Consider the following 25,407-nt stretch of genomic DNA (forward strand, 5'->3'; position numbering starts at 1 on the left):
ATACCCCCCCCCCAAAAAAAAAAAAAAAACTAATCTCTGAAGTCATCCAACAATAACGCAGGGTGTTGTAAACTTCTAGTGGTTATTAATGTACTTGTCGTTGATTTTTAAAATAATGTTTATATTAAAACATTATTTTTTTATTTTTAAAATCAAATCATCAAAATAATTTAAAATATAAAAAAAAAATTTATTAAAAATATAGTTTTTAGCTTATAAGACAACCACCAAATTAAAATTGCGTGTTCCAACCATCTAGGTGGTGGTCAAGTGGTAAAGACTTGGAATTAAGGGGTTTGTTCCTTCTGTGGTCTCAGGTTCGAATTTTTGGTTGCTTATATAATAACTACTGGAGGATTACATGGTCGTTAACTTCAGGATCCGTGGGATTAGTTATGGTGCACACAAACAAACTGATCCAAATACAACGTTAATCTAAAAAAAATTGCGTGTTCCCTACCTCGAGCCATCATAAATTAACACGTAATCATCTAGAGACGACCAAGGGGAAAAGAAGAGATTGCGCACTGATTCACTGCCAGGAGCTTTGAGGTTTCGTTTTATTTGTTTCAGTCCACGTGCGCTGTTCCGAAGATTGAATTACACGCTCCTCTTATGGGAAGTCAAGAAACGACGGTGTTTTTGGATAATAAGGGAGGGTTCTTTTGTCGCTCTAGTGCCAAGGAGTAATTAATTTAATAATTTTTTCGGTTTAATATGGCGAGTGAGAAAAAAAGTAATTGGAAAAAAAAGGAAACAGTAGGTTAAATTTTTTATATTTTATTTCTAGCAAAATCCCTTAGATATATTCAAAAATTGAGGGGGGGGGGTTATCCTTGAAAAAGCTAGTTAGTTTTGAGATATAAGGATACAATTGAATACCTTAAGAATAACAAAGAGTACTATGTCTATACTGGACAAACAAATTTTATTTATTAATAAACAATAAAAATAATGAATAAAATTATACCAATAAATTTAGATATAAAATATATAGATGAAAAGTCTTGTATCTCTTCAAGTACATAAATTCTATTAACATTTTAAATTTAGATTATAAGATATTAGCGGATATAAAAAGTTTTGATGTGAATATTAAACATTTGTGATTTCTATGAATTTTTTAATTAATAAAGTATATATGGTCATATTCATTATAATTTTTTTTCTTAGATATCATTCATTTAAAAGGTATTTAAAGAAAAATAATTGAAGAAAAAACTACTTGAAATATCCTAGGTTAAGTAGAATATTAAAGTAAAACCACAAAATTAATTAAAGTACACTTCTAATTTCTACTAGGCTCAAATCCAACATAATAAATCATAAAAAAAAAAATAATTTTAAATTCAGCTCAGAAAATCTTGAGTTTTTAGTTTTTTTTTTCGCAAGGGAGGTCTTGAGAATTCACCATTGTTCATGAAGTGAGGGTCTTGCTTTTTTTTTTTTTCAAAGATGAATAGTTATTTTTCTTAATAATATTAATAATTACTTGAATTTAAATTTATTAAAAAACTTGGTAATTATATGAAATCTTACTTATTTATATTTATTTATATTTGATAATATTATTTAAATTTGATTTATGAATTGATGATATAATTTTTTAAAAATTAAAATAATATTATTTTAAGAATTTTTTTTTGAAAAATCAACATTTTAAAGATTGGATTTTAACCGAATCAAAAGATCCATAGAAACTCTTAACAAGATCAACTGATTTTTTTTTTTAAATCTCAACTGATCCAAATCCTGTTAGTTAAGTTGCTGGTTGATTAGCTTGACCGGTACCAGTTTTAAAATAACGCGAGAGAGAGAGAGAGAGATTCTCTGAAACCTAACAACCACTCGTCATAAAAACCCGCGCGTGGCATCTATTTTGACAAAACCAACAAACTCCCTGCCACGTAGGCCGCACCCTCCATTCTCGGTATAAATTCCAACTCGTCCACCTCTACTACTCCTCGCCTTCTTCATTATTTCTTCTTCCTCTTCTTCGAAAAAAAAAAAACACTCGCTTCTTCCGCTACTGTCATTTTCGATAGCAAATAATATTATTACGAGTCTATAATTGTCTCTTGAATTTTTTCTTATTAATATATATTTTTCGGAATTAAGGCGAGGAGGAGGGATGTCTAGTAAGGGCGGGATCAGCCTAGAAGAGATAAAAAATGAGTCTGTTGATCTGGTATTTCCTTTTCTCCTTTTCATTTGCATGTGTGTTCGGTTACTGAGAACGCGATGGAAAATGTAATGATACTGTTTACCTTCTGTGTTCCTCTTCCTTTCATCTCTACATGTGCATTTGTTTGGTTTCCGAGAAAATGAAAGAATTTCAACTATTTTTGTTTGTTCATGGTGATATCTTTTCTAGATTTTTTTTTTAACAATATAGAATTGGTTCATTTGCTCAGTTCATACTTAAGTAATGCTTCTTTTTCCTTACGATTTTTGTTACTCTCTATAAACTGTTATCAATTTTTTTCTTAAAATTTTACTTTATTTTACACAAATTAATCTTAATCTCTAGCTTCGAAGATTTTTTAAATTTATAGTAGGTATTTTCAAGGAGAATAATTTTTTTTTCCAGTTCCTTTAAGTAAAACAAAAGATCTAATCAAATCGGCAGCATAACTTATTTTGCATGTCATTACGGCGATTATTTTGGCGCATATATATATATATGTATATATATATATGTGTATATATATATATATATATATATATATATATATATATTGTTGGAGTCCCTATTATTAAAATCTGATCTTACATTTCCCAAAAAAACGAGGAGAGTTGACTCCCGTAGAAACAATATTTTATAATTTTTTTGGTTAAATTTATAGAGCATATCATAAATATCTTGGCGCGTGTGGTGTAACCTGTCTCTGCTATAGTCAAACACATAATTTATGTGTTTTTTGGTACGATCATCCTGTGTTATTGTTTTATATATATAGGTTAAATGTTTGTTTCCTTATATTTTGGCAATTGAAATATGATTTTATCTCCTTTTTTTTTTTTTGCATCATTTGAGCAGCCGTGAATTTGTACCTTTTGGTACTTTTACAGCTGTTCTACATTTTGGTGTTTGCACAGAAAGTTAGTTGATAAATGAGTTTTTTAATGATAGAGACTTTGGAGACAAAATGCATGTCGTTTGGTGTGTTGGATTGACTGCCCAGTATTAGCTCATGCTCACATCTGAGGAGCCTAGAGGAGTGCTTAGCTCGAACTGATATATAGTAATTTGGCTGTTAGCTTATGAAAAATGAAGGGATTCTTCCCATTTTGATTTTTTAACTCTAGAAATTGCTGTGCATGATGTAGCTGGACAGAGCTTAACACTAATTGTCAATACAAGTTTCCATATTCAAAAGATATTGGATTGTTTAATAGAAAGAAAAAAAAGTTTTAATTCTATTGATGGCATTAAAAAATAAACAATAGTTGCACAGACTTTTGCTATGAAATGTTATATGTACTCTTGTCAGTTAGATTTTTGGATGGAATAATGTACGAAGGAGTGATGATATTGTAGAAAAATACTGTAGAACGGTACATGGTGTCTCATTATGCAAAGATTTTCTTGGTTAATTTTAGTTAATGTTAATATTTTGCTCGCAGGAGAGGATTCCCATAGAGGAAGTGTTTGAGCAGCTCAAATGTTCAAGGGAAGGTCTTACTTCAGACGAAGGAGCCAACAGGCTTCAAGTTTTTGGACCAAACAAACTAGAAGAGAAAAAGGTTAATTTTTGTAATCTTCAATTCATTAGTGAATCAAAAAATGGAAGAAAAATGTATTGATAGCAGTCTGATTCAGTTCTATGGAGTTCGTGTTAAATTTGAGCTTTCATGGTTTATAAACAGGAGAGCAAGATTCTCAAGTTTCTGGGATTTATGTGGAATCCGTTGTCATGGGTCATGGAAGCTGCTGCATTGATGGCCATAGTCTTGGCAAATGGTGATGGAAGACCTCCAGATTGGCAGGACTTTGTCGGGATCGTTGTCTTGTTGCTGATTAACTCCACTATTAGTTTCATCGAGGAAAACAATGCTGGTAATGCGGCAGCAGCCCTCATGGCTGGTCTTGCTCCTAAAACAAAGGTGATAACTGCGTTTCACTGGCTTTGCTTGCATGCTTTAGCTTTTACCTACTATTTGTTATTTTATTTGATTTTTATGTCTGAAAATAATTCAGGTTCTGAGAGATGGCCGATGGAGCGAGCAAGACGCTGCAATCTTGGTTCCAGGAGACATTATCAGCATTAAATTGGGAGACATAGTTCCTGCAGATGCCCGTCTTCTTGAGGGTGATCCTTTGAAGATTGATCAATCTGCCCTTACAGGGGAGTCACTTCCTGTCACCAAGAACCCCTCTGATGAAGTGTTTTCTGGCTCAACATGTAAACAAGGTGAAATTGAAGCAGTTGTGATTGCCACCGGTGTGCACACCTTTTTCGGAAAGGCTGCCCATCTCGTGGACAGCACCAATCAAGTTGGACATTTCCAGAAAGTTCTTACTGCCATTGGTAATTTCTGTATTTGCTCAATCGCTATTGGAATAATCATTGAGATTGTAGTCATGTACCCAATACAAAAGCGCAAGTACAGAGATGGAATTGACAACTTGCTGGTTCTCTTGATTGGAGGAATTCCTATTGCTATGCCAACTGTTTTATCTGTCACCATGGCTATTGGTTCCCATAGACTTTCTCAACAGGGTGCCATTACCAAGAGAATGACTGCCATCGAGGAAATGGCAGGAATGGATGTTCTCTGCAGTGACAAGACTGGGACTCTCACTCTGAACAAGCTTACTGTTGACAAGAGCTTGATTGAAGTGTTTGCAAAGGGTGTGGAGAAGGAGCATGTTATGCTTCTTGCAGCGAGAGCTTCAAGGACGGAAAATCAGGATGCCATTGATGCTGCAATTGTTGGGATGCTTGCTGACCCAAAGGAGGTATAGCTGCTTTAATGCAGTTTTCTCCGAGATCTCTGAATCTGAGGTTGCACAAAAAATCAGAACTTAAAGTAATAGTCCTTTTCATTATTGTTTGGCAGGCACGAGCTGGGATCAGAGAAGTTCATTTCCTTCCTTTCAACCCTGTGGACAAGAGGACTGCTCTGACTTACATTGATAGTAATGGAAACTGGCACCGGGCTAGCAAGGGTGCCCCTGAGCAGGTATGATGCTTTTCCCTTTACCAACTCGGCAATCAGCACTCAAAGTAATAACTACTAACTCATTCCCTATTTGTACTTCTATGCAGATCTTAACTCTATGCAATTGCAAGGAAGATGTTAAGAGGAAGGTTCATTCTGTGATTGACAAGTTTGCTGAACGTGGACTTCGATCTTTAGGTGTTGCAAGACAGGTCTGCAGTTTAGTGTTTATCTACATCTTGTCACCGTGCTACTCAAACAAGCCTGATCTTATTGTTTCGTTCCTTCAATGAAATGGATGCAGGAAGTACCTGAGAAATCAAAAGATGCTCCAGGGGCACCATGGCAACTTGTTGGTTTGCTGCCCTTGTTCGATCCTCCCAGGCACGACAGTGCTGAAACCATTAGAAGAGCTCTCCACCTTGGTGTTAATGTTAAGATGATTACTGGTATGTCTTTTTTATTCTCATTTTGAAATTTGTTCTTATGCCATTACTTAGGCTTTGCTTGCTGTTTCCTCAATGTCCAGGGGATCAGCTCGCAATTGCTAAGGAAACTGGCAGGAGGCTTGGAATGGGAACAAACATGTACCCCTCTTCTTCATTGCTCGGCCAAGATAAGGATGCTGCCATTGCAGCCCTCCCTGTGGATGAGTTGATTGAAAAGGCTGATGGATTTGCTGGAGTTTTTCCAGGTGAAGTCAGCTGCCTAATGCTGATGCTTCTTTTTTCTTTTTCTTTTTCCAAAATGCACTTGCACTCGTTTTCTTTTCCATATCATGGTAATTTGCAGATTTTTATTTTGTTAATTTTTCCAAATGATAAAGTCACTGTCGCAATAATTTTGTCAGCATGTACAAGATTGCGATCTTTCTTCAGCCTCCCTTCTCCCCTCACTATTTAAGCATGATTTCAATTGACATCCATTATTTTCTTACATGATTATCTTTTAGATTTTTATTACTTTTTATCATGTTTCCTAGTCTTGACTTAACACCTTTTTATTCATTTTTACAGAACATAAATATGAAATTGTTAAGAGGCTACAGGAGAGGAAGCATATATGTGGAATGACTGGAGATGGTGTTAATGACGCCCCTGCTCTGAAGAAAGCAGATATTGGAATTGCTGTTGCTGATGCTACTGATGCTGCCAGAGGCGCTTCCGATATTGTCCTTACTGAACCAGGACTTAGTGTTATTATAAGTGCAGTGCTGACCAGCAGGGCTATATTCCAAAGGATGAAGAACTACACTGTTAGTTACATCTTCTGCTTGTTTTATTGCTGTGTTCACGGTTGTTGAATTTGCAAGTGTCTAACTCACTCTGTTCTGACCGTTCTCTTTTGCAGATATATGCAGTTTCAATTACCATTCGTATTGTGGTAAGTACCAACATGTCCATGAATGTATCTTTCTATTACTAATCTTCTCGAGACATCTGTTTTAATCATGTCCTTCTATCTGTTCTTTCTATGGCAGTTTGGCTTCATGTTTATTGCCCTGATATGGAAGTTTGACTTCGCTCCATTCATGGTTTTGATCATTGCCATCCTAAATGACGGTGAGATCTCTAGTAAACCTCCTCGTAAATTTATATCATTCTCTTTTCACAAATTACCATGAACTGAATTAGCATGAGCACAAGTCTGATATGGTGCATTATCAAACCTCCAGGAACAATCATGACAATATCGAAAGATCGAGTGAAGCCATCTCCACTGCCAGACAGTTGGAAACTTAAAGAGATATTTAGTACTGGTGTTGTGCTTGGAGGTTACTTGGCACTAATGACAGTATTATTCTTCTGGATTATGAAAGACACAGACTTCTTCTCAGTAAGAATATCCTACAATATCATTGCCAGTTTGTGTTTTCCTTTTTTCAGATTTTATATCTTTATATGGTTTTCGTAACACAGGATAAGTTTGGCGTAAGATCACTGAGAGATAGCAAATATGAAATGATGGCGGCCTTGTACTTGCAAGTGAGTATTGTGAGCCAGGCCCTTATTTTCGTCACACGATCCCGCAGCTGGTCTTTTGTTGAACGTCCTGGACTTCTTCTTGTCAGTGCATTTGTAGTCGCTCAGCTGGTAAGGATTCATCCTATCCGCCTATCACTACTTAAAACAACCCTCCCTACCATGCTTAGTTTGTCATGGCCTTCTCTTGTTTGTTGCTTCGGGTTTTTTAAGCAGCGCAATGCACTCTATTTACCTTCTGCTAATGATAATCTTGGGATCCGCAATCTGAATGTCAAATATTTTGCTTATAGTTTGGAAAATGAATCAGATTATTAGTGAAACCTAATACATTACCACTGTATGAATGATAGATTGCGACATTGATAGCAGTCTACGCAAACTGGGGTTTTGCACATATCAAGGGGTGCGGCTGGGGATGGGCTGGAGTTATCTGGCTATTTAGTTTGGTGACATATCTGCCGCTTGATCTTCTCAAATTTGCAATCCGCTATATCCTGAGCGGGAAGGCTTGGGATAATTTCTTGGAGAACAAGGTGTGTTATTTCATTAACAAAATCCCGAGTCCGAGTCTGAGTCTGATTTTCTGCTCATGTTCTTGCTCATTTGCTACCTTCTTTGTAACAGACTGCCTTTACTACAAAGAAAGACTACGGCAAAGAAGAGAGAGAAGCTCAGTGGGCCACAGCTCAGAGGACCCTTCATGGCCTCCAACCCGCTCAGACCAACACTATCTTTTCCGACAAGAGTAGTTACAGGGAGCTTTCTGAGATCGCAGAGCAAGCCAAGCGTAGGGCTGAGATGGCAAGGTAAGCAAGCCATATTCCACAAAGAATTAGGGAGCTAAAATGCTGTTGTCCTTCCATGATCTTTTGCGTATTCATAAATTATGTTTCTTCGCAGGCTGAGGGAGCTGAACACCCTCAAGGGGCATGTGGAATCAGTGGTGAAGCTGAAGGGACTAGACATTGATAGAATTCAACAACATTACACACTTTAAGGAGTTTACAAGTCTCGAAGAGAACAAACTCCTCGGAGAAAAGCCGAAAGCAGCTATATGACGACGAAGGCGACCTCGAGAGAAAATCTTTTTAATCAGACTAGAAAGGCATTCCTCTTGCTATAACTTAGGTACTTTTTTTGTTTGTTATCTACCATTCAAGCCCAGAGGACATGGTTTCTCCTTTAGGAGCTCAATATAATCAGCCATCCATTTCCTCCTCTGCACCAATTTTCTATCACGTTTAATTTTACATGCCCTGCATCAATTTACGTTGCTAATAGAGTTATGCAATCCGAGGCTATTGTTTAAAGTGATACTTCAGAGCTTTCTCTTTCTTTAGACCATCTCACTGTTGCTATTAGTTACGGACGGAATCACTTGTTCCATTAACCAAGTTTCCAAGCTTGGCTTCTAGTGAAAAACTGAGGCGATGAGAATACGAGAGAAGCTTCTGCATCACTCATCAGCATACGATAAACGGTATAGGTTGGGCTTATACCAAAGTTATTAAACCCGGCTTGGTTCATAGTCCAATATAAAGCTCGGGTTAGAAGACTCAGAATGATGCTGTTTCAATTTTTCTTTTATAACATTAAAAATTAAAATAAAAAATCAAACTAGGTTAATTTCAACCTAATTTAATTTGAAACGCGGCTCAAACTAGGTTTTAAGTGGATGGATCACCGGGTTGAAAGGGTTTCCATAAGCAATTGAAAACTCACAAAACAGATCTCTAGTGAGTTCCACTGGCAATTGCACTGTAATGGTAAACGGGCTTTTATGGGGCGGCATGGCTACAGAGTTTGCAGAGGGGAAAACAATGCTAGCTCTTCCTTAGTTTTCAACAAGGGCCAAGAGCTAGCCACTTAGCAATTCAAGAAGATGGAATTTTATGCACTTGCTAGCAACGTGAAGCTGCTGCTGCTGCCTCACCACGGTTACAAACAAAGAAAAAAAAAATTACTCGAAAATTAATAGGATATTGGTCAAGGAAGGAGCTTCACGACTTTCGTTTATGGTGGACACGTTACCCATCTCACGAGTCATCAAGTGAACCGTGAAATTTCTTTTTGATGGGCTGGTAACTTGAGATCAATTGAACTCTTTCTCGGAGTCGATTTTTGATGTGTCATCCAAGGAAGCGGGGACGTGCAAGAACAAATTGATGTGTATTTGTTTCTGGCTTGAAGTACAGATGAATATATTAGCAGAAAAATATAGGCAATGCATCGTTAAATTATTCATTCAAGATCATTCAGTATGATTCAAATTAAATAAAAAAAATGAATTGAGTAAGTTGTTAATTTTAAACAGAACTGAAATGAATGAAAGAACCGATAGATTTGCCTCAATTCAATTCCAAATTTCTTAAATCCGAATAAATCCATTTTAAAATAAGACATTTAATTAAATTATTTTCAACGGGCTTTAATTTAATAAATCTTTAACTCTAACAGGTCTTCAGTCTAAAATGGTTTTTTTTTAGTTTGATTTCGGTCATTTTTCTTGGATTTTAAAATCTGAAACCAAACCGAAATCATTTTTTGTTTTTTCTAAAGCTCACCCTTACAGTTTAGCTAATACTTGTTCACATTTCACATTGGGAACTCATCATCTCAAGAAACAGTTTACGAGTTGCTTCGGCACCATTATGATATGATTGTACAGATCAGAAGTTTTCTGCCAGAAAACTAAAGCACTAACTGGGATTCCTGTCCTCAAAAATTTCCTGAGTGACTTGTCGCAGCCTCAATACGATCTCTGCATATGCTGCAATGGATAATAAGCAGGAACAAATCAGAACAAACAGAAAACCAACAGGAGAGACTGTCAAAATGAAACGCGGTGGTAAAGTAAGGAACATCAACACAGGAAATGCACGAGTTCTTTGAAGGCAACATGATAAAGTAAGGAACAGCAACGCAGGAAATGCACAAGAGCTTTTAATGCAACATGAACCTAAAACAATCAGAAAACTGATGGCAGAAATGGCGTCAATGAGACCCAAAATTATCTCGGTGGAAAAAAGATTAGGTAAGCATATAAACCAGCACCAGCCAGACTACAATGTATTCCCCATATACCTAGTTTATATTCAAACAGCAAAGATCATCCCATCTCTTGACTTATGAAAGCTGAAAGCAGGAAGTCCAGGGAAGTTCTTAAAACGAATCACCATCAAACAAACATGCATTTGATGGCAAACAATGTCCCAAAGAGCCAACAGAATTTAAGTCAGAGGAAACAAATAAGGTGAGCATCTAAACGGGCACCAGCCTGACCAAACATCCAATTTTAGCAAGAAACAGCATTTACCACAATCTCATTCCCCGTAAGCAAGCAGGGATGATATTGTCAAATGAAAAACTAATAATCAGGGAAAAATATGTCAAGTATCAAGACAAGCAAGTCAAGCTCATTCACAAAATCATGCAATTAACCAGTCAAAAGAAAGAAAGAAAACACAGTAGAGAAAGAATGAACCACATATTTGCTTCTGTTTATGGATGTTCTTCTTGGTCAATTCAGACGACTAAGAGGATAAAAGACAACTGAAAAAATAAGTGTAAGCCTTGACTTTCAATTTGAAAATAGAAAGCTCAACATTTTAGGGTAAAAATCACCTTCTGGCAAGCTCATACTTTTCAAGGCATCCTCTGCGTAAGATAGACGACTTGGACTAGGGTGAGCACCCATTACTTCACTTTTCTTAAACTGATCAATTGGCCATGCAATGACTCTGACCCGAGTTGGAAGTACAGAGACAAGGTCTGCATATCTAAGACTGACAATTACCTTGCTGCAACAAGAAAAAGGCATAGTAAAACATCAGAACATGCAGATGCATATCCAACATGTGTAGTACAGGATTCATCCTTGATGCTATAGAAACTGAAAAAAGTGATCATGCATTGATTATGCTACAGTTCCCATTTAGCAACAAAGGGATTGCAAAATATTTCCAAGGTTAGTGAAGTTAAAGATCACCACATGAAAGAAAGAGTCGATGAATCTTGGGTATGCTACAGTATAATGTAGATTAATTTGGTAAAAAGAAAGATGAGGAATTAGATAATCTCAAGAAATTATGTAAGCAAACCACCATAGATAAAGTACAAAAAAGCATTCAATAGCATGCAACAGTGAAAAAGTACTCACCAAGGAAAATCATCCAGTACAAATTCTATTATGTGGTAGGGTAGGCTATGATACAGCTCTCCTATTTGATTTCCATACAACTCCTTAATAAGTCGAACCTGCACCACAATAGGAAAGAAAGTGAGTTAGGAGTAATTATATCTTTTGTTTGATCAAAAGTACGTATAATATAAAGATTAGCTGCAACTTGTCAATGTGATATACTTGCTAAATTGAAAAACCAGGAGAAGAATACATTACATCATGAAACAGAAATTTACCAGGAATTATATGTTTGTTCAAGAGAGGAAAAAAAGAAGAAGGAATGTATACGCTATGTTGTCATCTCAGATAAAAAACGCTAGAGACCAAATCCCACCAACAGGGTGTGGACAGGGACAGTTGAAAAAGGAGTACGCTCACTTGTGGGGATTGAGTAATTAAGAAGGAAAAGACCAAGAAAATAGAATCTCCACAGTATTGTAAGATGTTCAATCTGTTATTTCACCCTTAATACCTGACAAACATCTGCAAACACCCACACATGCACACACAATAGATGGAATGAAAATTACTATACAATCATCTAGCACATATAAATTCCTAACAAAGAAGATCGAGAAAGATCTAAGAGCAAAACTGGAAATAAGAAGCTGCACGTAATGACTGAAAAATATCTGCCTTCAATAATAAGACTTCATCTAACAATAGAGTCCAGCGGGGTTACTCTTCAGATACAAGCTTAAGCATAAAAATTGCTACTGAGGGAACGCCAACAAATAAAATCTTGTGTGGGTCCCCCTTTATCTTAACTATAACAAAGTTGATAAATTTTCATCTAAAGTATTCACCAGAATAGTTGAGTCAATGATAGTTCCCATAGAAACCAGGCAAAAAGGGTGAAGCTGACTTAAGCTGATCTGTGCAAATTGAACAATGAAAATTCACTAGATGCAGCAGGACAATCTCTTGTAGGTAAACAAGGATCAGTATGTCAGCAAAGCTAGCTCAAACAGAAACACATAAATACTAAGATCATGTAAGCTGGACTATACCTGTTCCTTTCTATCCACATAAGCTTGCAGAAGTTCTCCAATGTAATCTATAAATCTCTGAAAACAAGAGAAGAGAAGCAAAATTGAGAACGGGTAATATTCAAGGAATATAAACCCAAAAAGATGTCTCTGGCAACTAACCTTACCATCGCATTAGATGAAAGAAGATCATTTTCTGCTTCACGTAGCGGCAGGAAGAAAGGGATTGTGTGTTCAAGGACAGTCATCTTTTCAAGAAATGACTTGCTCTCAAGCACCAAATGGTACAGCTCACAAGGGTCTCCTACAAGGAAGAAGGGGAAAGGAAGAAACAAATGAACCAGCTTTAAGTTGCATCAACTGACATGCAATCTCCTCTGAGAGAATTAAGCAGTACAAGAAGATCACAGTAATTTTTGTATGGATAAACAGGATATTTTTTAATATAAAAATGAAACGGCCACCAACCCCATAAGTGCAGTCGTGGAAAACCATGAACATTGGAGAAATTGTTGTTGGATGCAAAATGAGATGACAACATAACCAGAGTGATCATATTAGAATAAAGCACAAGAAAATTTGCACCGGACCTGCAAAAGTTGTCTCATATTGAATGCCAATTCTTGCCCCCTCCAGACAACAAATAACCTGTTTGTATTAAGAAAAAAGCTATTGATTGATAAATGACTAACCAATGCAATAAATTTCATCAAAACCTACATACTAAGCACATTCCATGCATCGTATCCTTGTTAGTAGAAAATGTTACCTTATTCCCAACTCTATATGTAATTTTTTCCTCAACATGATGATTTGGTATCACATCTGTCTCCGCTAGCATTGCCTTTCTATCAACCTCCATGTGAACCTGATGAAAAGGGCACGCTTAAAACATTAAAAATTTGATCACGCCCATCTGCAAACATATAACTTTACAATGATACAAACCGCACAAACAAATCCATCAAGATGGAGTACTAACAAACAAGTATTCCTCATGGAATTATCCATTATATAGAGCATAAAGACCCAAACTTTAAGATGTAAACTGTTCCGGCCATCTATTTTAACAATGACTTGTGATCAGAACCACAGAATTCAACCACCTCCGACAAAGTACTGAAAATACAGTGTTTACCCTCTCTCTTATCGTAGCTAACAGTCCGTCATTCCATTCTTCACCATCTAAATAAACCTCTGCAAGAATTCAAAAGAAAAACACATTTTTTTCCAATCAAATCACTCATAAATAAACTGTTAATCACTGCATTATCTCGAAAAGAAAATACCTTCCGTTTGAGATGCTTTTGCAGCTTCAAATTCTTTCTGTAACCGCTCGAATATCATCTTATCAGAATCCCTGTCAAAAACCAGCAACAACAAAAAAACCTGAATCCTCAAAACCCAGTAACATTTTCATTAATCAAACAACCATCAATACAATTCTCACCTAGACAGCCTCTCTGCCAATGCCGTATGTCTCTTAATTACATTCGAAACTAATTAATAAAAAAAAGGACACAACTTTCAGTTTCTTGCAAAACAACCTTAATTTAATAAAAAAAAATCATTTTTCTTACATCTAGCACGTGCAGTTTCTAACCGGTCATTATCATCATCTTCGTGCATAAAGTTCTGTTTTTTTCACACAAAAAATTAAAATTACAATCACAAAAAAAAACATAAAAATTGAAAAAAAAGAAGAGCTTTGAATGATAATTAATAAGAAATTACCACCTCTCCCATTGATGATGTAAAAGGGTTCTTCTTATGCCTCTTTTTTAGGGTTTCTTCTTCAAAATCGCTGACCTCCATCTGATTTGATTTTTTCTGAGAGAGAGAGGAGTCACAAATTTTAAAATTTAGGGTTCTAATATCCGGGCACGAATCGAATTGCAGAGCCCGACCCGCACCCGTTTTATTATTGTTTTGAGAAGAAAACACTCCACATGGACTCGTTATGATATTTCTTGTGGTAAAGTACATTTCAGGTCTTATATGTTTTCGATATTTTCACTTAGATCCTTTTTAGAGATATTAACCATGCCGGCGGCTTCTTTTATTTTCTTTTTGTTCAAGAAATACTTCATTATAAGTTTTTTGTATTTATTTATATATACAATAGTGTTTACAAAATAATTTTCATGAACCTATTTGTTGATCTAGTTTATAATAATTTAAGTTTAATCAGTTATGGATTAGAATTCTATGTAAATAATATTTTAAATGAAAAAGAATGTGTATAAAATGATAAATTTATAAATATTAGGTTTATGAAATTATATATATTGGTTAAGTTTAGATTGGATTTTGAATTAGGTTTAATAATATCAATATGCTTTTCAATATTCATCAAATAATTTTTTTGAATAAATGATATAAAATGGTAACTATCTACAATTTATTTATTTTTTTATCATTTTGACTTAAATTAAATTTATTGAATTAATATATATATATATATATATATATATATTTGTTGAATAAAACATTATTCAATATGTATTTTTATAAAAATAAACAGACAGAAGGTTACATCAAAAGATCTCTCTTTTCTCAACAAAAAAGAATCCAATTTTGTAGATTGAAAAATATTTTCAAAGTCAAGAATTTCCTTTTAATTTCAATTTCAATTTTTTCTTTTTATTCTCAGGAATGAAATTGCTAAAATTATTAAAATTATGGACTGAATCAGAATAGCAGGAAAACATAGCAGCCAGAATGCAATATGCCAAACTTACTCATTTCTTAAAATTTTAATGACAAAGTAGTTCCACATGTCAAAATATAACTCAACAAGCCACGCCACATCCGGGGCCCGCATTCAGGACCATAACAGTTGATCTTTGAATTAAGGACTAAGAATCACATCTGGTCCCTGTACATTTACATTTATTCAAATCAAGTATGAAGCTCTCGTTTCATGCTAATAAGATTCTTAATTAATTTCCCATATGGATCCTATTTTTCATTATTTAATTTAATATAATCTCTCAAATGGCATTTAATTAGAAATGAAGGAGCTTTTTGGACTTAACAAAGAGTACAGGGATTGAAGAGAGAAAATTTAGGGACTATAAGTGAGTTTTAACCGCCATCTCTGCGCTCTCTATTGCAATTTCCCTGCAAAACCCAAGGATCCTTCATCCCAGTTTCAGTTTCACAAAAGAAAATCACAGAGAGAGAGGGAGGGAGGGAGGGAGAGGGACAGATAAGATGGGGTGGATAGCAGAGAACGTAGAGTCAATCAAATCCATGAAGATCAGAGACACTCTCTCTCAATTGATCACTCTTGGTTCCTTTTCTTTAAAAATATTTTCTTATTTTACTCGCTACTGATGTTTCTCCTTTCTTTTTTATTGATTTCTTGATTTTTTTGGTTTTGCAGGGATGATAGTGTCGATGGCTTTAATAATATGGAAAGCCTTGATGTGTTTAACTGGTAGCGAATCTCCTGTTGTTGTTGTTCTTTCTGGTAGCATGGAACCTGCTTTCAAACGAGTTAAGAATCCCATGTTTTTTTTTTTGGTTCGCATGCGATATGCATATGGGCAACATGTGGTTTTTCTTACGTTGTCCTGTCTTGGCTTGCAGGGAGACATTTTGTTCTTGCATATGAGCGAGGCCCCATTTCGAGCGGGAGAGATTGTTGTGTACAATGTAGAAGTATGTTCTTTCTTTAATTTGTTTGTTTTTCTTTTAATTGATTTGGTGATTATTGAGTTTCTTTGCTCTTCTATTTGATTTTGTTTTGTTATGAGTTGATGATTTTAGTGTTTAGTTTTAGCACATCTTTCGGTTGAATGCTCAGGAAAATGACGGATAAACTATAGGGTGCTATTGCTTCCTAGTTCCCAGTCATAAGAATGCGGGGCCCACTGTTCCTCCATGTGGGACCCGCTTTAACGTGTAACGAGGAGCAGTGCTAGTGGAGTGCTTGATAGTTCTTCAAAAGGAACAATGAGGGTGATTTGTTGAATATTGTTTCAACACACTTTAGCAGTCTAAAGCCCTGCTGTAGGAACTTTAGTGAGCATTTGATTTAGAAAGAAGCGTGTGAGTTGATTCTTTAATAAGATGATTTAGCTTTTTATTTACCTTAAAGTAGAGAAGTAATTCTTTATAAATTAGATTGTGATATGCTTATTAATAAAGGTGGACATTGTCCGTGACAAAGTTCTCTTCTGCTTCGATTATATCCCAAATTTTATCCTTTCTTCATTCCAGTGTACTTGTATTGAACATCATGGTCTCTTTTCTACTCCTGTGAACTGATATATCTTCAATGCATTGTTCAGGGGGAGCCAATTCCAATTGTCCATCGAGTAGTTGAGGTAACCGTATATGTCCATGACGAAGTATGCTTGCTAGTGTTTGTTGTTTATTGTAGATTATGATGGGCATTTCGCACAGGTTTGTTGAAAGCGTTATAGACTGCGATTATGCTGACTATTTAGTTCCAAACTGAGAATGTCAATTAGTGACCATATAGAGAGGAAACTACCATCAGGAAATACGAGCTTTCATCCATTCACTCTTGTTTATTTTAATGTCAGTTATAATATATTAATGTTTCTCACTAGGACGCATGCCAATTGAGTGACAGAATAAAGGCCTTCGGCTCATCTTGACCTCACTATCATTTCTTATGGAATTTCTATTTGTATCTGCTAGTTCCATATCCACCCACCCACAGAGTGAGTTTGGTCAATCGAATAAGATCACGAAAGCTAACCATTCAATTGGTTTCATCGCAGCATGCATCTTATCAATAGCAGAATGAAAAAAAGTACTAATTGTTTTGATCAAGAAATAGGAGGTTGTATCCCACAAAATAGTGACATGCCAGATTTAAATCCACCATTCACTCTAGTTTCTTATTTCTAGAAGTTGCTACAACTTTTCTTAGCTGAAAATTTCTGTAACTGTTGATTTTCTTTCCTTTGTGGGGGAGAGGAAGGCAGATCAGCAAGCAGTGGCAAAAGTCTTGCATGATACTATCTAATTATGACAATAAAGTTGCATAATGTACATTTGATTGTGCTTTGGCAGGTTCATGAACAGGAAAATACTGGAAAGGTTGATATCCTTACTAAAGGTAACACAATCTGTGACTCAAGTTGTTAAATTTCTTTGAGTTCATATCTGCTTATTTTATTTAATCCTCTTCTACACTCAAGAATAAACTTGTTTTTATACATGTGCCACGTTCCTTCTCATTTGTGTTCTAAATACGAGGATCAATTAAAGTGAAGGGTAATTAATAGACAACCTTTCAGCATGTTAAGTCATAGCGTAAGGGATACAAGTGAAATGGTCTGAAAAAAATGTTTGAGAACTTCTGCCTGTAGTTCTTTCAATAACCAGGAGACTGATACTCAATTTGTGATTGGATAATTTTATCAGGAGATGCTAATCATGCGGATGACAGGGGTTTGTATGCCTATGGTCAGTATTGGTTGAAGCCACAACAAATTATGGGGAGAGCTGTTGGGTAAGTCAGTTATGCATCTATTTACATATATTTTGTTTCCAGCATGAAACTGTAATTTATGCGGGAGATCGCGATCAATTTGAAAGGTGCAAAAGAGTGGTGTTTGAAATTGGTGCTTGCATATACTGTCATCTGCTGATTTTATCTAATACTCGTTTGATCGAATAATTAGCTTGGGTTAACTGATGATGAAATAATCCAGGCTAGTTAACATGCCAATACAAATGAATGATTTACCAACTCATATGGGCATAAGAAACACAAACATTCTGTCTTGTAGTTTTCTTCTTAAACACTTCCTGAAATATAAATCCTCTTCATTTATGTGAAACTGAATTATATATCCTCTTCTGCAGGTTCGTGCCTTACGCCGGTTGGGTTACAATCGTGATGACTGAGAAACCTATTATCAAGGTAGTGTCTAGGGTTTGCACCAACACAGATCTTTCCTTTTTTGAGTAAAAAATGCCAGAGAACCTCATTTCCCTAGCTTATGACAAACAATTGAAAAATGAAATTCTCCACAGAAATTATAAATCAATCAACTTGAAAAGTTAAGTTTTTGCATTCTACGCTTTCATGAGTTGAGTTTTTCTGGAGGCACTCATTTCCCTAGTTTTGCATATTGCATATAATGTTTAACTTGGTGTTGGTTTTTCTTGCAGTACATGCTTATAGGCGCTCTAGGTCTTCTGGTTATAACCTCGAAGGATTAAGTAATCAAGCTTTCAAGACATGACTGATGCCATTTATATTCTCTCTCTTTGAAACAGAAGCAATGAAATTAGCTGTGCTCAATACCAACAGAATTTTGTAAGATCTGAGGACCACATATCCTGTTCAGTAAACTTCAGATTAAGCAGGTGAAACATATTTATTGTGTCACTCTGAAAATCTATTGCGCGATGCTTTGAAAGAATTATTTCATTCAGGAGCTGTGCTGTTTTCAGAACAATTTTTATCATGATTTAAACACATATAATGCTGTTAGGAACATCATTCCACAGTCAAATGTTTTACGTCACAAGATTGAATACCTTTTCTTATGAAAAGTCGGTGTCGTTAGTGCTATCTTGTGTTTCATATGAGGTTCACTCTTCCATAGGTGGAAGCTGTCTGAACAGGAGCCACGTTGCTGTCTAGCTGACGAAGTTACTGTCAGATAACAACTGTCCTCAGACCCTCGCCCCCACATAATTAACCATATTAGAAACTTGGAAAAACCTTGCATCAATATTTCCTTCCATGGATGAAGGTGAGACTATTGTGAGTTCGCTCCTGTTCAAATTCAAAGAAAGGGTTCCGAAGTGCTTTGATTTCAACAAGCACTCCCCGACATCTATGATCTAACCAAGAATATAAAACACAAAAACAAACAGAGAGAGAGAGAGAGAGAGGAAAAGAAACTATTTATTACACTAACTTAGCAGCAAAAGGAGCGATCAAGCTAGCTAACACTCTCAAAGCCAAGAAAAAGGTTCCGAAGTGCTTTGATTTCAACAAGCATTCCACGACATCTATGATCTAATTTACTAAAAGTTTTTCAACTTGTTTTCCAAAACCACTATCCGAAGAATTCAACCGTTAGATTTGTGAAAAGCATGAGCTTAGACATGCACGCACGAGCTAGATAATTATTCACGCAACGTTGCAAGTTGCTGCTCTGATCAATTTATTTTCAACGTAAAAAAGAAAAAAAAAAGGTGTTGATTAGCATGTTGGTTATTAGAAAAAAAATAATATAAGTGGTATAATGTGATTTGGTTAACTTGATAGATAATAAATAAATAAATAATAAAAATATATTTTGAAAAAAAATTAAGACAATATTTTTTTATAAAATATTAAAATAATATATTTAGACTAATTTAAGTTAATTTGTCAAAATCTTAATGCAAGTCATGAAAATTTTATAATTCTTATAAAAAAGAAATGAAAAATAACTCAAGTTAACATGTCTTATCCATAAAACTTGCAACACGAGTTATAAAACTAGATAATTTAATAAAAAATAAATTAAAATAAATTATTAAGCCCAATTCTTAATAAATTTAATATTAAAGAATGAAATTAAAAAAATCTAAAATTAAAAAACTAAAAAAAGTCTTTATAATTTTGGAGGACTAAAATGAAAAATATCTTATTTTTTAGAAATAAAATGAAAAAAAATCATGACATATCACTATCCATTGTTATAGTAAAAGGCTAAAGCCTTTTAGATCCTATTTACTTTTGCGTTTCAAAAATATTTTAAAAAATTAATTTATTTAATTTTTTATAGTAGATTAATATTTTTTTGGTGTTTTTAGATTATTTTAATATTCTAATATCAAAAATAATTTTTTAAAAAATAAAAAGTATTATTTTAATATATTTCAATAAAAAGTATCTCTCATGGGAAGTAGCATAAAATTCTCAATGAATACTTGACAGAAAATTAATTAATAGTAAGGATGAAATAAGGATGTTTTTGGCTTTCAAGGTAGGTCAGAAGAGCTTCTTTTCTCCTATGTTTAGTGTTGTGTTTCAAAGGTAGTTAGTAGTTACGAGGTAAGATTTTACACCAATGCTAAGTCTTAAAGGAGGATAAAACGCCACCGCATTTGTATTAAATAGTTTGTTTATCCACAAACCTCAATTGACTTCAAACAGGAGGTCATCCATTTTGAGCTCCAAGAAGGCAAATATTCCTCGAGTGGGAGGTGGAGCCATTTGCCCTGGCCAAAAACTATGTGATGAATCTTCTCATTTTCCTAATAGTACTTGCCGACCAATAACTCACAAGTATAAAATCTTCAAATACAACATAATTATGAGTTCCTATACTTTAGTTATTATAAACTCTAATTTTGGTTATCGGGGTCACCACATTATGAATTTCAAAGACTTTCGTGTTTAGTTTTATAACCAATTTAATTGTTCAAAATTAATATTCTTTAATTAGAAAATATGGAGTATTTTTGAAAAATTTGGTTGAAAACAAGTGGGTTTTAATCTCAAACTCAAGTCAAAATAAGACAATTAATTTCTCTCTCTCTTTTATAAACATATATCATATATCATGCTTAAATTCAATTGAATAAATATTTAATTTTATTGCATAAAATCTATTTTAATTGTGTCAATATTAAATTTTATTTGATCTAATTTGTTAATATATTAATTTTTAATTTAATTTTTAAATTAAATAGCCGTAATTTAACTCTATTAATCTGCATGTTTAATTAAAATTTAATTTGCATTATTTTTTTTTTAAATAATAATGCTTTAGGTTTGTATTTTAAAATTAAAATATATAAAATCAGGATTAATAATTATGCTAATGGTTAAAAAATAGCATGTTAAAGTAGAAAGCATAAATGATAGTTGAATTTAAATTCACAAAATAAATTAAAAAGGATCAAAATTTAAAAAAATGAATTAAACACGTTTGTACTTTAAAAAAAAAAAAAAAACACAAGGCGAGACCTAGCAAGAAAGAAGCAACCGAAGAGAGAGAAAGAAACACAGAGCGAAACCAAGAAAATAAAACACAAAAACAAAGAGTGAGAGAGAGAGAGAGAGAAAAAGAAACTATTTATTACACTAAATTAGCAGCAAAAAGGAGCGATCAAGCTAGCTAACACTCTCACAGCCAAGATAACCTCTCTTTCTTTGGCTTTTTTTTCAAATCAACAACACAGAAAAAACTACATTGAAAACCCAAGAAAACAAGCCAAGAATCAAGCTCTCACTCTCCAATTTTGGTGAAGTTAATCAAAGGTTAGTTTTTTAAATATTTACTTAATTAATCTTTAAAACCCATTAACTTTACACTCTTAAAGTTTGCCTTTTGCACTTCATTGTTGTTTTGGTGTCAATTTTTTAAACGGGCTCTGTTTAGTTTCTTTTACTGATCTCTGTTTATTAAGTTAAATTAGTCAAAATTTGAACTTGTTAGCTTGTGAATTGTGTGAAATAATGTGAAAACTGAAATGGGTTTTTGTTATTTTGAATGGTGCAGTGGTGAAAGAAGAGAAAGGAGTTTGTTGTGGGTATAAAGTTTGGTGATTTGAAGTTAGGGTTTTGATTTATTGTGTGTTTGAATGAATTGGTTTTGGTTCTGGGTGATTTGGATTGAGATTTTTTTAGTGGTTTGATCTCTTAGGGTTTTGGATTTTGTAAAGATGAGATTTGGGTTTGCATTGTATGGGTTGTTGGCGGGCGACTTTTGGGTTGTCTGGAAACAGAAATAGCTGTTTTCCAGGTTGAGAATCTTGGGTTTTTGTGATTTTGGTGAATGGTGGTGTTTGGGACTGGATAAGCAGAGGTTGACTGTTGATTTGCGTTTAATTTGATATGTGGGTGTGTGAATTTTGTTATCAGGGAGGTGAAAATAACGGTAATTGAGTGTGCGATTGAGGATTTTGGGGTTTTGTGGTTCTGTTTTTGGATGGTGTATGAATCTGTTTCATGAGAAATGCTACCTCATCAGAGCTCCAGAGTTGATTTGGTTGAATTGAGAACTCAGATAGTGAAGAAGATTGGAGTTGAGGGGTCAAAGAAGTATTTTTACTATCTGAATCGATTTTTGAGTCAGAAGCTGAGTAAGAGTGAGTTTGATAAGTCATGTTTTCGCTTGCTTGGAAGGGAGAATCTGCCACTGCACAATAATCTTATACGCTCGATATTGAAGAATGCCTCTCAGGCGAAGACGCCACCACCAATTTATGAGGCGGGTCCCACAAAATCTCTGCTTCAAGCTCCAAACAGTTCTCCAGTTAGAGAAGATGGGCATGAACAAAGTGGGTCCCTTATTCCAAATCAAAACACACCCATTTGGTCTAATGGAGTTTTACCAGTGTCTCCAAGAAAGATTAGATCAGTGATACGTGATCGGAAGCAGAGAGATAGACCGAGCCCACTTGGGCCCAATGGGAAAGTCGAATGTATCTCACATCAATCAATTGCTACAGAAGATAGTGGAAGTAAGTTTGTTGTGGAGAATGGGGAATCGGCTCCTTGTGATTTTCAGAGACCAGTGCAGCATCTTCAAACAGTTGCTGAGCAATCCGAGAATGAAAGGGAGGGGTCAGCTCAACGGCCAATTGAAGGATCAAGGATACAGAGCAAAGACCAGACAGCTTTTGTGGAAGATGGAGAAGAGGTGGAGCAAGTAAACCGCTTGAACTTTTCTAGAAGTCCCCTACTTGCACCATTAGGGATTCCATTTTGTTCAGCTAGTGTGGGTGGGGCCCGCAAAACTATGCCAGTTGCAAGCAGTGGTGATTTTGTTCGCTATTATGACATTGGTGAATTGTCTGATTCAGAGATGCTGAGGAAACGCATGGAGCAGATTGCAGCTGCTCAAGGCCTTGGAGGGGTTACTATGGAATGTGCAAACAGGTTGAATAATATGTTAGATTTGTACTTGAAGAGGTTGATCAAGTCATGTGTTGAGTTAGTAGGAGCACGGTCTCTGCATGATCCGAGAAAGCACCCTGTTCACAAGCAGCAGGCACAGAAAGTTATCAATCGCACGTGGGCGAGTAATCACGTGCATATGCAGAGTAGCAGTGGTCCTGTAGAGGGTATGCAGGAACAGAGACAGCATAGGTCAATATCCATGCTTGATTTCAAAGTTGCCATGGAGCTAAATCCACAGCAACTTGGTGAAGATTGGCCATTGCAGCTGGAGAAAATATGTATGCATTCATTCGAGGATTGAAACATACCTGTGAAGATTTGTTATCCCAAAGCTATAATTGGGTCAGGCTGTCCTGGTTCCAAGGCATTGACAATTGTTTAAATTGGAAGTTGTTGATGCACCCAGTTCTGTTTCTTGTTGCCAGGATGAACCAGATGGCTCCCCTTCTGTTGAAGCTCAGCCCCTGCAAGATGGAAATTGTGGGTTGAGCATCCAGATGTCTGTACTCTCCTGCTGCAGATCCTGTATGAATCAGGAAATTATTTTGCAGCAACCAAGCCAGGGCAAGTTTCCAATAGAATGCCCACAGTTGGTTGCACTGTTGTACGATAAGCATCCGTGTTGGCTGTCTGCTGCCATCGCTACAGATCTGAAGCTCTTCTGTATAATTTACAGCCAACAAAGAGGAAGTCTTAGACAGTTTTGCAGGGTACTCTTGTGTAGCTTGTTGAAAGGTAAACCACTGGTGTCAAGAGCTGTAGTGTTGCTCTTTGTATTTTAAAATCTGAAACGATTGGAATTCCAATATTAATAACAAATTGATATCCTTCTACTTGTCTTTGATGCTATGTTTCAATTTTCAAGTGACTGGGCCCTGAAAACATCCCTGCTGAAGCCTTATTCTGCTGCTCGTGTTTCGCTTCAAGATTGTGGGTTTTCCACGCCTACCTTAGCATGAGTGTGTTTGTACATGTGAATCGCAGAATCTGGCAAATCTTACATGGACTTCTGGCACAACTTAGTTATATTCAAATCATGGGGAGTGATAAGCGAAGTATGTAATCTATACACTTCCGAGTTTTGATGGGAAAAGGGCAAAATCTGGGGCAGAAACCAGGGAATTTCATATCGTAGTGATACATAATTGGCCTCCTGCAAAGCTTGGAAACAAAGTACTTGACTGATAATAAGCAAGAAATAATGTCTTTCTGCTTATTATCCTCTTCCGGGAAAAGAACTTTATTCATAGCAGTACTCTTTTATCCCATTCGATCGAAACTTAGCTATCCAGCATGCACGTGAACTTTAAAGGATCAGCAGCAGGTAAAAATTGCAAGAGATATCTGAACACCCATACAAGACTCGCCACCATGCTAAAATTCCAGCACAGGTGAAGCCATTCTAATACTCCCTTTTCTATCATCGAGCACTCTTTGTGCATAATACAGAGACTCTCACTGTCAGTAAAATTGTTTTGCACTGTCCTGTGAAAGGCAGGTCTTGAATTTGCAAAATGTTTTTCATATTTCCCACAAGCTCTTCTAAAGGCGGTGCACTATTTGCTGGAATGCTGTTTGTAGCTTGGTCTGTAGATGAAATATATATTTTCTTAGAGCTTCGGTTTTTTACTTACCAGATTTGAGAACTGTTTTTATCCCAATCTTGTTTGAGCCGGTGACTGAGTTTCCTATAATCCGTTAGGCTACTGTCATGTAAATGTAATAAGATAAAAGGTAAAAAAATAAGATAAAATAAAAAATAAAACATACAATAATTTATATGATTCACCCAATCTTTACTATTTCATGGGTAAGTAGAGAAAGATTTTACCAAGTAATATGAGAATCACAACCTCTTTACTAATAAAAGAACAACTAAAATTTTTCTATTACTAAGAAAAAACACCTCACTTACTTTCTTTAAAAATACCTCATAATTTTATGGAATTACTTTCTTTTTTTACTCTCCTTTTCTTCTCTCTTGTTTCTCTCTTATGGTATACATTTTAAACTTGGATGGATTGCATATTTATATGCAAGAGTGAGGGGATAAATATAATAAATCATGACATCAATTATGCCACAGATTATGCCAATAACTCATCTCCACTTATACTCCACCAATTATGCCAACAACTCATCTCCCACTTATATTTGTCTAATAATTCATCTTCCACCAATTAG

At 35.3% G+C, this 25,407-nt stretch overlaps 4 protein-coding genes across 7 annotated transcripts; 3 read left to right on the forward strand and 1 right to left on the reverse strand.

Annotated features, from left to right (window-relative positions):
* The first annotated feature begins 1,961 nt into the window (after positions 1-1,961).
* On the forward strand, positions 1,962-8,467 carry LOC105140044 (plasma membrane ATPase 4). 2 transcript variants are annotated; one of them, XM_011046709.1, is made up of 16 exons: positions 1,963-2,188; positions 3,628-3,747; positions 3,871-4,107; positions 4,202-4,963; positions 5,065-5,187; positions 5,274-5,378; positions 5,471-5,615; positions 5,696-5,860; positions 6,183-6,421; positions 6,517-6,549; positions 6,647-6,728; positions 6,842-7,002; positions 7,086-7,259; positions 7,502-7,684; positions 7,776-7,957; positions 8,052-8,467. In XM_011046709.1, exons 1-16 carry the CDS (start codon positions 2,132-2,134, stop codon positions 8,146-8,148), a joined length of 2,865 nt encoding a protein of 954 aa, XP_011045011.1. In that variant the 5' UTR covers positions 1,963-2,131; the 3' UTR covers positions 8,149-8,467. The 2 variants fall into 2 exon arrangements, with proteins under 2 accessions (XP_011045013.1, XP_011045011.1); XM_011046711.1 differs by lacking the exons at positions 7,502-7,684; positions 7,776-7,957; positions 8,052-8,467 and adding an exon at positions 7,459-7,481 and having other exon boundaries at positions 1,962-2,188; positions 7,086-7,317.
* A 1,294-nt stretch (positions 8,468-9,761) lies between these two features.
* Positions 9,762-14,249, reverse strand: LOC105140045 (centromere protein O). Of its 2 annotated transcripts, none has more exons than XM_011046713.1 (12): positions 14,061-14,249; positions 13,904-13,958; positions 13,774-13,822; positions 13,613-13,683; positions 13,462-13,520; positions 13,093-13,191; positions 12,914-12,971; positions 12,491-12,627; positions 12,345-12,401; positions 11,311-11,408; positions 10,776-10,951; positions 9,762-9,921 (listed from the first exon to the last, which is right to left on the reverse strand). In XM_011046713.1, the coding sequence occupies exons 1-12, from the start codon at positions 14,136-14,138 to the stop codon at positions 9,851-9,853; spliced, it is 1,008 nt and encodes a 335-aa protein (XP_011045015.1). In that variant the 5' UTR covers positions 14,139-14,249; the 3' UTR covers positions 9,762-9,850. The 2 variants fall into 2 exon arrangements, with proteins under 2 accessions (XP_011045015.1, XP_011045014.1); XM_011046712.1 differs by having other exon boundaries at positions 14,058-14,249.
* Positions 14,250-15,454: 1,205 nt separating this feature from the next.
* Positions 15,455-18,816, forward strand: LOC105140046 (signal peptidase complex catalytic subunit SEC11A-like). Its single transcript, XM_011046714.1, has 8 exons — positions 15,455-15,618; positions 15,712-15,824; positions 15,918-15,989; positions 16,622-16,657; positions 17,376-17,421; positions 17,730-17,817; positions 18,174-18,231; positions 18,483-18,816. Exons 1-8 carry the CDS (start codon positions 15,540-15,542, stop codon positions 18,531-18,533), a joined length of 543 nt encoding a protein of 180 aa, XP_011045016.1. The 5' UTR covers positions 15,455-15,539; the 3' UTR covers positions 18,534-18,816.
* A 2,488-nt stretch (positions 18,817-21,304) lies between these two features.
* LOC105140047 (uncharacterized) lies at positions 21,305-24,491 on the forward strand. Of its 2 annotated transcripts, XR_845114.1 has the most exons (3): positions 21,305-21,579; positions 21,821-23,958; positions 24,089-24,491. XR_845114.1 is itself a non-coding variant. In XM_011046716.1 (2 exons), exon 2 carries the CDS (start codon positions 22,277-22,279, stop codon positions 23,522-23,524), a length of 1,248 nt encoding a protein of 415 aa, XP_011045018.1. In that variant the 5' UTR covers positions 21,305-21,579; positions 21,821-22,276; the 3' UTR covers positions 23,525-24,056. The 2 variants fall into 2 exon arrangements, 1 of the variants encoding a protein (XP_011045018.1); XM_011046716.1 differs by lacking the exon at positions 24,089-24,491 and having other exon boundaries at positions 21,821-24,056.
* Positions 24,492-25,407: the final 916 nt, after the last annotated feature.

This window comes from Populus euphratica, unplaced genomic scaffold (genome assembly GCF_000495115.2).
Source record: "Populus euphratica unplaced genomic scaffold, PopEup_1.0 scaffold100.1, whole genome shotgun sequence".
NCBI lineage: Eukaryota > Viridiplantae > Streptophyta > Magnoliopsida > Malpighiales > Salicaceae > Populus > Populus euphratica.